The sequence below is a fragment of the Hyperolius riggenbachi genome, chromosome 1 (genome assembly GCF_040937935.1).
Source record: "Hyperolius riggenbachi isolate aHypRig1 chromosome 1, aHypRig1.pri, whole genome shotgun sequence".
Classification (NCBI taxonomy): domain Eukaryota; kingdom Metazoa; phylum Chordata; class Amphibia; order Anura; family Hyperoliidae; genus Hyperolius; species Hyperolius riggenbachi.
Genome location: NC_090646.1, coordinates 467,529,681 through 467,541,851, shown reverse-complemented (window position 1 = coordinate 467,541,851; position 12,171 = coordinate 467,529,681). Strand labels below are relative to the sequence as shown.

The following is a 12,171-nucleotide window of genomic DNA, read 5'->3' as shown; positions in this document are numbered from 1 at the left end:
TGCTATACCTGAGACTGTCCAAAATGTTGTTGTTCAGCTCCCGTGAAGAAAGATTTTTGGACTCATCTGTTCTCTGCATTTAGATATGTGCTTCTTAATATGCACATACATCCTGACGATGTATCAGAATTTATTTTGCCAAGTACAAGTCAGTCGTGATACAGTAACATACAGCGGTAAAGAAAATAACAGTACATGCAGTATGCATTTGATACAGTAACATAGTTACAGATAGAAAGGATACGCGAAACATGGACCCAGGAGAAAGACCAGGGGAAGATCTGTTGCCGTCTATGGCACTCAGACGCTTCTGCGGCGATAAATGAATCAGATGCCACACAGTATGTCCCTGGAGAAGACAGAGAAGAAAGGAAAGGAGAGATAGAAAGAAAAGAGTGAGTGACACAGAGAGAAAAGAAAATTGAGTCCCCTTGGGGTAGTGCCAGAACCTGGCCAGTTAATGTCCTGGCTGGCATGGCCGAAGGCCTCCTGTGAGCTGCCTACTGGCCGCAATCCAAAATTAGGCACCTTGCTTGCAGCTTAGTCCAGACAGCCTGCAGCATACTAGCGCCCTAAAGAGGATGGATCTGTGGAGGGGTCTGGCTGCAGAGCTGCAGGGTCTCGTCCTCTGTGTAGGCTGGCTGCAGCAGCGTTCAGCAGCAGCGTTCAGCAGATGATCATCTGGGGACCACGGGCAATTGAACTTTAGGTGCTCCATACAGCAGGGGCCTCCCAGAAAGCCTGGCTTATTCCAGTGGCAGGACAGGGAGCAGGGGGACCTTAACCCCTCCGGGTCGCTGAGGTGGCGTAGGCCTCTTATTACCATTATGGCGTCTGGTGTCCCTGGGCAGCGGCGGTGTAGTGGCCCCATGTGATGAGAAGCAGCGTGGTTGGAACCTTTAGGCAGCCTCCGAGTCCTCTGTATGGGGAGATAGACCATGAAACATCTTTTTCTGATTGAATCTGATCAATGAGAGATTAGTTTCCTGCCTATACAGCACAGACCGATTCCAGGTAGATTTCAGCATGACATCTATCCGGAATCAGCCTAGCGAAACACAACATAAAATTAATATCAAAAATATATAAATGGTTTTGAAGCTGTTGGAAGGGTTAATACTGAAAACTCTACTCAAGAGCTAATTGATAAGATTGCCATTGCCTTCATAAAATTGACTTGAGCTATACTAACCTGTCTAAACATTGTAGAACCATTTCTGCTGTATTCAGAAGGATAGCAGAGAACTTTAGGTTCCCATACATCTAGCGATTTTGGCGACCAGTCGACCAAGAGACAGATCTCTCTCTGATTGAACTGTTTGATGAGAGACCTGTTGGCTGCTATAAACCCCAAGTCAATTCTTGATCGATTTCAGCATGAAATCTTTCAGGAATCAGCCTAGTGATGTCGCCTCACTGCTGTTCCCTAGTGTAAAGTGTGCCTCTCTCCGGTGCCCGTACATGCATATTTCACCGGTCTGTGTCTGCTTCCTCAGACACGCTCCAAGTGGTTACCAGCATAACGTGGGCCTGAGATTCTTCAGCATGTCCAATCAATACATGCAAACCATTTCGGTCTTAAAGAGACACTGAAGCGAAAAAAAAATGATGATATTATGATTTGTATGTGTAGCACAGCTAAGAAATAAAACATTAAGATCAGATACATCAGTGTAATTGTTTCCAGTACAGGAAGAGTTGAGAAACTCCAGTTGTTATCTCTATGCAAACAAGCCATTAAGCTCTCCGACTAAGTTAGTTGTGGAGAGGGCTGTTATCTAACTTTTATTATCTCAACTGTTCCTGGACTGTTTACTTTTCCTCTGCAAGAGGAGAGGTCATTACTTCAGACTGCTGCTCTGAAAGACTCATTTTGAATGCTTGAGTGTTGTGTAATCTGCACATATTATAGAATGATGCAATGTTAGAAAAACACTATATACCTGAAAATAACAGTATGAGAATATTTTCTTTGCTGCTAATCTTCTAGTAATTATTCATAGTACACAACCAATTCACTATATCATATATTTTTTTTCGCTTCAGTGTCTCTTTAAATTGGTCGCATCGTTGATCGCATGCAGCATACTCTTGGCGGCACAGAATTTCATCCGCTTCTATTATAATCATTGAATCGGATGGTCGATTGGCCACCAAGTCACATCAGTTAGCTTTAGTGAAGTGTAAACACGACTATCAGTGACATAGTACTGTTTGTCTTTTCATGTTTTCTGTTTTTTCCTTTTTTGGGGGGTGAAGGGGGAAATCCTTTCATAATGATTAGTACTCACCTTTGGGTTCTCTCTCCTCTTCAGATGACATGTTTGACCTACCTTTTCCGGATATGCCTGATATGGAAAATGACCTGGGAATATTGATTCAAGGGAACCTTCATTCTCCCCCAAACTCCTCCCCAGGGTCTCCGACAGGCATTGGAGTTGGGTCACACTTCCAGCACAGCCGGGTAAGTAAAGGCATGCCTACTGAAATTGCTTACTTGTTGTCCAAATCTTTCCTTTTAAATATATTGCTAGAATACAGAGATTTTATCTATAGAAAAGAATATGTTCCTTAATAATGTTTGTTCTAGTGGCTAGTGTTGACGTCTTTTGGCTGTCGGAATAACAGCCTTTTCACAGAAAGAAACTGTTAAACATCCCTGGGTGCTCTTTTGGATTACATTTTGCATTCATTGCTGAAGCTGTGATGTGATCTGTATAGATTATGAGCGGGGTTGCAGTTTAGATGGTTCCTGAAAGCTTTTCTTTATCACTGAGGTCCTTTCACAAACGGTATGTGCGCTGCTCTATGGAGAGGGAAGAGGGGTGGATTAGTGAATGGTGCCACACCTCAGAAAAAAAAATCTTGACAACATCTGTAAACACTATGGGAGTGCAGGCTGCTAATGATTTATGTTTGTAAAATAAACAATATAGCTGATTGCCTTTTAGTAGCAAAAGCAGTGATACAAGCACACTGAATTTTTCGCTCCATAGGATGCACTCGCCCCTGAAAAAAAAATTGTCTGTGTGGTTGGGGGGTGGCAGTATGGTGTTGTATGCTCTTTCCCCCCCAATGCAAGGTAACAGTGATTCCGCAAAGTCGAAAAAGAGTTCCCTCACCTTTCCATCATGACTCCTGGCTAGTATCATGGCTACATGAGGAAGGGAGCTTGGGGAGACCTGGTGCCAGCTGCCATTATTGTGCTGAAGCCCAGTGGTTGGTTAGGAGCAGGGCTGTGGAGTCGGAGCAATTTTTGGGTGCCTGGAGTCAGGAAAAAATGCACCGACTCCTAATGGAGTTAAACTGTAATTAAAATGGAAAATATGATAAAATGTTCTATTTCTCAGATAATAGTCATCATAAATAATTTATATATATACAGTAATAGCTGTGCTTTGTCCACAAAAATAAACCAATCAAAATTAGTTACTTGTGCTGCTTCAGTAAAGCAGTCCCCGTATTTTTAAAGTCCGATATACATATCTGATTGTGACTGTACAGTATATATGATGTGTAACATAGGAATCTCTTCTATATACTAAATAACATCTATGCTGTAAGACTAAAGCCTGATGTGTAGCCGTGTCACTAATAGAGATGGTCAATGAGATGCAAATAATTCTGCGTTGATGCTGATTTATGCAAATGTATGCACTCTATTTGCTCATGAAATCAAATAATTTGATATGTTGTTAAAATTTGTTTGGGTGACTACGAATTAAAGGGTACCTGAGACTGATGAAAAGAAAAGTTTTATACATACAGGATCTTCTAAAAAAAATTGCATATTGTGATAAAGTTCATTATTTTCTGTAATGTACTGATAAACATTAGACTTTCATATATTTTAGATTCAAATACACACAACTGAATTAGTTCAAGCCTTTTATTGTTTTAATATTGATGATTTTGGCATACAGCTCATGAAAACCCAAAATTCCTATCTCAAAAAATTAGCATATTTCATTCGACCAATAAAAGAAAAGTGTTTTTAAAACAAAAAAAAAGTCAGCCTTCAAATAATTATGTTCAGTTATGCACTCAATACTTGGTCGGGAATCCTTTTGCAGAAATGACTGCTTCAATGCGGCGTGGCATGGAGGCAATCAGCCTGTGGCACTTAAGCTCATCCAGAGTGTTGGGTCTTGCGTCTCTCAACTTTCTCTCCACAATATCCCACAGATGCTCTATGGGGTCCATGGTCAGTAAGGGCTCTTTCCCCACCAGAGCCCTCTTTTGGCGTTTTAACGCAAAGTCTATACTTTGCGTTAACCAAGGTAAAAGGAAAGTCCATAGACTTTCCTTTTACCTTTCACACCCGACGCTGTGTTTCGATACGTTGCGGTACGACGCGTCCCGGCGCATTTTATCGTCGGGAATCGCCGTTTCCCCTTCGGGTTAAATAACTACTACCGCCGCTACTCAGCGTCGCACCGGAGTTTCCCGACGACGCGCTGCAACGCGTTCAGGAGCCGTTCTCCTGCACGCTTTCAGTGTGTAACCGGCCTAAACCATTTACCAGTGGTTTTGGCACTGTGAGCAGGTGCCAGGTGGTGCTGAAAAATGAAATCTTCATCTCCATAAAGCTTTTCAGCAGATGGAAGCATGAACCCACCTTTGAACAAGAAACAGCGGCAGAAGCGCCTGACGTGGGCTACAGAGAAGCAGCACTGGACTGTTGCTCAGTGGTCCAAAGTACTTTTTTCGGATGAAAGCAACTTTTACATGTCATTCGGAAATCAAGGTGCCAGAGTCTGGAGGAAGACTGGGGAGAGGGAAATGCCAAAATGCCTGAAGTCCAGTGTCAAGTACCCACAGTCAGTGATAGTCTGGGGTGCCATGTCAGCTGCTGGTGTTGGTCCACTGTGTTTTATCAAGGGCAGGAGCACAGATTTTGGAGCACTTCATGCTTCCATCTGCTGGAAAACTTTATGGAGATGAAGATTTCATTTTTCAGCACGACCTGGCACCTGCTCACAGTGCCAAAACCACTGGTAAATGGTTTACTGTCCATGGTATTACTGTGCTCAATTGGCCTGGCAACTCTCCTGACCTGAACCCCATAGAGAATCTGTGGGATATTGTGAAGAGAAAGTTGAGAGACGCAAGACCAAACCCTCTGGATGAGCTTAAGGCCGCTATCGAAGCATCCTGGGCCTCCATAACACCTGAGCAGTGCCACAGGCTGATTGCCTCCATGCCACGCCGCATTGAAGCAGTCATTTCTGCAAAAGGATTCCCGACCAAGTATTGAGTGCATAACTGAACATAATTATTTGAAAGTTGACCTTTTTTTTTGTTTTAATAACACTTTATTTTATTGGTCGGATGAAATATGCTAATTTTTTGAGATAGGAATTTTGGGTTTTCATGAGCTGTATGCCAAAATCATCAATATTAAAACAATAAAAGGCTTGAACTACTTCAGTTGTGTGTATTTGAATCTAAAATAAATGAGTCTGTTTATCAGTACATTACAGAAAATAATGAACTTTATCACAATATGCTAATTTTTTGAGAAGATCCTGTACATGGGGCTTCCTCCAGCCCCCTTCAGGCCAATCAGTCCCTTACTGTCGTTCCTCCACCACCTGGACCTTCTGCTATGAGTCCCGGTAATTCAGCCAGTCAGCGCAGTCCGGCCGCATGCCGCTCCTACAACCAGGAGCATTCTGCACCTGCGCAATAGTGCTGCGCAGGTGTAGTACGCTTCCGGCAGCGCAGTGTGTGCATGCGCACTACGCCAGACTGGCTCAAGTACCTGCACTCCTTACAGAAGATCCAGGTGGCGGAGGAGGACAGCGAGGGACTAATTAGCCTGAAGGGGGCTGGAGGAAGCCCCAAGTATGTATAAAACAATAATTTATCTGTTTCAGGTTTACTTTCTTACACAGTAGTACTATACTCTACATATGCACTCCCCACAGAGATGCAGGGAATCCACTGAGAATGTTGTGCACATTGAACACAAAGGTGTTGTCTATCACCTATAAACCTGGTTCAGATTGTGCATGAGGAATGTGTAATAGAGAAAGAATCGCCTCATTATCCTTCAAAGTACCTGCACATCACTCTTAAGCCCAATCTACACGATACGATTCTTTGTACGATTCTATTTACGATTCGATTAAATCCGACATGTCCGATCGGGGTTCGATTCAGTTCGATTTGCAATTGCAAAACAATGGCTAATCAAATTGCATCGACTCCAATCCCAATCGGACATGTCGGATTTAATCGGATCGTAAATAGAATCTTAATTGAATCGTACAAAGAATCGTATCGTGTAGATTGGGCTTTACATGTACCCACAGTTATATTGCCTAGGGCCTGATAGATGTTCTTTGTTCCGGTCTGTACCTTTTACAAGTACTCTTACCAAAGACTAGTTTTAGTCTGACTAAAGGGAATAAATATGGCAGTCTCCATATCCTTCACACTTCAGTTGTCTTTTAAAATTCCTAAGCGTTGGCAGTTAAGAGACAAATTTCATGTTACATACTTTCAATCAAGAAGATGGTTTTATGCAAATTAGAGGAGGCTGAGTCGGTGGAATCCTAAACTGAGCAGTCAGTCAGTGGATTTTTTTTTACCGACTCCACAGCCCAGGCAGCTTGAAGTGAGATGCTCCACAACACACTCCTGTGCCAGGTTGGGAATATTTTTTTCCTGGTTCTTGTCCTCTAAACCAAAGTGCGTCTTTTGGTGTGAAAAATTCAGTAATTATATTATTATTATTATTATTTATTGGATTTATATAGCGCCAACATATTACGCAGCGCTGTACAATAAGTAGGATTACAGACGATAACTGGTGACAGCACAATACAGGAAATAGACAATAGATAGAACAATACAGGTAATAAGCTATAAGATACTCAACACAATGCAAAGATAGTAATACAATGCCAGATCATACACTGTGGAGTGGTAGTGGTAAAAATACAAGTTCCATAAATCTGGGTAAAGTGCACACAGTCAAGAACCCTGCCAAAGGCTTACAATCTAGAGGGAGGGGCTGGTGAGACGAAAGGAGGGGGTGCATCAAGAAGTTCTTGGCAGAGAGGGTTAGGGCAGTGTTGAGTTGATGTAGGCCTCCTTGAAGAAGTGAGTTTTGAGTGCTTTTTTGAAGGTGTAATCCAAGCCTTATATCATAAATTTGACTTTCTGAAATCTGAAGGTGTTATTCAGCTTAATGTGAGCAAGAATGAACTTCCACAATGCATCACTTCTGCTCAAGTGTGAATTTGATTTATATTTCTCAATGTTCTTGAAAAGCCAAACACACATCTATATGACTGGTGTACAGTGTGTCTTCAATATATCGAGTTTACAGAGCCATACTATTCCAGCTTGCAGACAGCTGTTTCTGGCTAAATTGATCTTCATCAGTACACAGCAAGGAATAATATGGGTCTATGGGTTGAAATTGGCAAATAGTTTTATGAAGTGTGCAGTAAACTCATGGTGAACCAGAAGCACTAGGGTTTTGTTAGAAGCTAAGAGCTTACCATCCCCCCTCCTTTCCTTCCCATATAAATTTACCATCTTAAAATATATTATATTGAGTATATTTTTTTTTCTTTTAAAAGCACACTTGACCATGCGTACAATGACATGATCTAATTAACATGTATAAATACATTAGAGGGCAATATAATAGCTTGGCGGATGAGCTTTTTGTCCCTAGGCCTTCTCAAAGGACTAGAGGACATGAGCTGCGCATGGAGGAAAAACGTTTTAGCCATTTATTTAGGAAAGGGTTCTTTACAGTAAGAGTGGTTAAGATGTGGAATGCATTGCCACAGGAAGTAGTTATGGCAAACTCTATACCTGCATTTAAAGGGGGCTTAGATGCTTTCCTTGCGTTAAGACATCCATGGCTACAATTACTAGGTTATAGTTACATAGTTACATAGTTATTTTGGCTGAAAAAAGACATACGTCCATCGAGTTCAACCAGTACAAAGTACAACTCCAGCCCGTCCCCCACATACCCCTGTTGATCCAGAGGAAGGCGAAAAAAACCCCACCAGGCATGATCCAATTAGCCCCAAATGGGAAAAATTCCTTCCTGACTCCAGATGGCAATCAGATAAAATCCCTGGATCAACATCATTAGGCATAACCTAGTAATTGTAGCCATGGATGTCTTTCAACGCAAGGAAAGCATCTAAGCCCCCTTTAAATGCAGGTATAGAGTTTGCCATAACGACTTCCTGTGGCAATGCATTCCACATCTTAACCACTCTTACTGTAAAGAACCCTTTCCTAAATAAATGGCTAAAACGTTTTTCCTCCATGCGCAGCTCATGTCCTCTAGTCCTTTGAGAAGGCCTAGGGACAAAAAGCTCATCCGCCAAGCTATTATATTGCCCTCTAATGTATTTATACATGTTAATTAGATCTCCTCTAAGGCGTCTTTTCTCTAGACTAAATAAACCCAGTTTATCTAACCTTTCTTGGTAAGCGAGACCTTCCATCCCACGTATCAATTTTGTAGCTCGTCTCTGCACCTGCTCTAAAACTGCAATATCTTTTTTGTAATGTGGTGCCCAGAACTGAATTCCATATTCCAGATGTGGCTTTACTAGAGAGTTAAACGAGGGCAATATTATGCTAGCATCTCGAGTTTATTTCCCTTTTGATGCATCCCAAAATTTTGTTTGCTTTAGCTGCAGCGGCTTGGCATTGAGTACGATTATTTAACTTGTTGTCGATGAGTACTCCTAAGTCCTTCTCCAAGTTTGATGTTCCCAACTGTATCCCATTTATTTTGTATGGTGCTAGACCATTGGTACGACCAAAATGCATGACTTTACATTTGTCAACATTGAATTTCATCTGCCATGTATGTGCCCATATAGCCATCCTATCCAGATCCTGTTGCAATATGACACTATCTTCCTGAGAGTTGATGATTCTGCACAATTTTGTATCATCTGCAAAAATAGCAACATTGCTCACTACTGCATCTACTAGGTCATTAATAAATAAATTGAAGAGCACTGGACCCAGTACAGACCCCTGTGGGACCCCACTGCTAACAGTCTCCCATTTTGAGTACGATCCATTGACCACAACTCTTTGTTTTCTGTCCATTAGCCAGTTCCCTATCCATGCACACAAACTCTTCCCCAGTCCTTGCATCCTCAACTTTTGCACCAGACTTCTGTGGGGAACAGTGTCGAAGGCCTTTGCAAAGTCCAAGTATATCACATCTACAGCATTCCCAATATCCATATTAGCATTCACTACCTCATAAAAGCTGAGCATGTTAGTCAAACAGGACCTGTCTTTAGTAAACCCATGTTGATGCTGAGAAATAAGATTATTTTCTACTATGAAGTCATGTATAGTAACCCCTCAAATAGTTTGCATACAACTGATGTTAAGCTTACAGGTCTATAATTTCCTCGATCAGATTTTTTGCCCTTCTTAAATAATGGGAAAACGTGGGCTGTACGCCAATCCACTGGGACTCTGCTAGTTGCAAGAGAGTCACAAAAGATAAGATAAAGGGGCTTAGCTATAACTGAACTTAATTCTCTTAGGACCCGAGGATGCATGCCATCCGGGCCAGGTGCCTTGCCTATTTTTAATTTATTTAGTCTTGCCTTTACTTCTTCCTGCGTTAAGTATTTAATATTACAGTTAGAAGATTGAGACTCTTCTGCCTCTGTAATTTGCAACAGTGCTGTTTCCTTTGTGAAGACAGAAGCAAAGAAAGCATTTAATAACTCTGCCTTACCTTGGTCGTCCACCATTGAGTTCCCACCCTTATCCTTTAGGATTCCTATACAGTCAACCTTTCTTTTTTTTAGAGTTGATGTACTTGTAAAACTTTTTTGGGTTAGATTTGATATCCCTAGCGATTTGATTTTCAGCTTCGATCTTTGCCAGCCTAATTTCTTTTTTACAATTTTTATTGCACTCCTTATAATTGCTTAGTGCAGCCTCAGTCCCCTCCTGTTTTAGGACCTTATAGGCATTCTTTTTCCTCTTCATTTTATCCCTAACCTTTCTATTCATCCATAGAGGCCTTTTTTTATTCCTAGACATTTTGTTTCCATATGGGATATACATACTACAATATTGATTGAGAATACGTTTAAAAGCTTGCCATTTCCCTTCAGTGTTGTCCCCTTGTAGTACATTATCCCAGTTCACCAAACTTAGTGCCTGCCTAATTTGATTGAACTTTGCTTTTCTAAAATTCATAGTTTTAGTGGTCCCGCTGCCCCGTGGCCTATCAGTCACCAGATCAAACGTTATCATGTTGTGATCACTATTTCTCAAATGTTCTTGAACCTGCACATTTGATACATTATCTGGTCTATTAGAAATGATCAGATCCAGTAACGCATTCCCCCTAGTTGGTTCCGTTACCATTTGAGTCAAGTAATTGTCCTGTAGTGCTGCCAGGAATCTGCTGCTTTTACCAGAATGGGTAGCCTCAATACCCCAGTCAATGTCTGGAAAGTTGAAGTCGCCCATAATTATGACCTCGTTTTTACTTGCAGCTTTTTCAATCTGCTGTAGTAATCGCAGTTCTGCAGCTTCATTAATAAGAGGTGGTCTGTAGCATACCCCAATAAGCAATTGGCAACTTTTATTTCCACCATGAATATTTACCCAAACGGACTCCACATCTTCGCAATCTTCCTCCATCTCATCGTTGAGGACAGCTGTAAAAGAATTCTTAACAAAGAGACAAACCCCTCCACCTTTTTTCCCTGTTCTATCCCTCCTAAACACATTGTATCCTTTTAAATTAGCTATCCAGTCATGGCTTCATCCATGTCTCGGTTATTCCCACAATGTCATAGCCTTTGTCATTCAGAATGAACTCTAGTTCGTCTATTTTATTTGCAAGGCTCCGAGCATTGGTTACCATGCACTTTATATTTTTACCAACACATTTACCAATTTTGTTTACACGAAATGGGCTACTTGAAGTTTTACCAACCTCCTTAATCTTTACACTGTCTCCACCCCCCTCTCCACCCCCCATAATGTTAGGCTCCCACTGTCTTTTTACCTTATCTTGTCTACATATTGAGACTTTATCCTCCCGCCTCCCCCCAGATCCTAGTTTAAAATCTCCTCCAACTGTTTAGCCATCTTCTCCCCCAATGCAGCTGCACCCTCCCCATTAAGGTGCAGCCCATCCCTGCTGTAGAACCTGTAGCCGACTGCAAAGTCTGCCCAGTTCTCCAGGAACCCAAACCCTTCCTTCCTACACCAATTTCTCAGCCACTTATTTAACTCCCTAAGCTCCCTCTGTCTCTCAGATGTAGCGCGTGGCACTGGCAGTATTTCAGAGAACACCACCTTGGAGGTCCTTGCTTTAAGTTCATCTCCAAGTACCTGAAAATCATTTTTGAGGACCTTCCATCTCCCACTAACTTTGTCATTGGTGCCAATGTGTACCATGACAGCTGGGTCTTCCCCAGCCCCACCCAATAATCTGTCAATTTTTTTCCGCTACATGCCGAACCCGAGCACCCGGGAGGCAACAGACTGTACGGCATTCACGGTTTCTTCGACAGATTACCCTATCTGTGCGCCTAATAATTGAATCCCCTACCACCAGTACCTGTCTAGCCTTAGCTGCACTCCTATTCCCTTTCTCGTTACAGCAGTCTGCCCCTTGGTTGCTAAGGAGCACATCCTGCTGCAGCATTGCTACTCCAGAATCATCCTCCCCAATATTACGCAAACAAGCATACTTATTAGTGAGGGACAACTCGGGACTAGCCTCCCTGTCACTTTTTCCCCTACCCCTTCTAACTGTGACCCAACTAGCGGCTACCTCTGCTTCTTGCTCCGGCTTTACTCCACCCACCTCATCTTCACCGATTCCATCCAGTGTCTGGATCGTGAGATCCAAGCTCATCTCCATGTTGTGTATGCGTCTCAGTGTTGCGAGATGCTTATTTAGCTCTGCGACTTCCGCCTCTAACTGAGCAACACGCACACACCCAGGGCAACAGTAAACACCCTCAATCCGCTGATCAAGGCATGCATACATGTCACAGGATGTACACTGTACAGCATAGTCCAACATGATGACTATTGTGTGGGGAAATTTTATTTAAAGTAAACTGTGGCGGTAAAAGTTGAAACGGGAGAGGGAGTGAAGTTCGGGAGTGAGTGCAGCTGGGG

The 12,171-nt window shown here is 42.2% G+C and overlaps 1 protein-coding gene across 1 annotated transcript in view; it reads left to right on the top strand.

Moving 5' to 3' along the window:
• Positions 1 to 12,171, top strand: part of MED13L (mediator complex subunit 13L) — a 220,627-nt gene that overhangs the window by 200,022 nt on the left and 8,434 nt on the right. Inside the window, exon 28 of the mRNA XM_068239868.1 lies at positions 2,316 to 2,464. Within this exon, the coding sequence (XP_068095969.1) occupies positions 2,316 to 2,464 (149 nt within the window). The remainder of the gene's footprint in view (positions 1 to 2,315; positions 2,465 to 12,171) is intronic.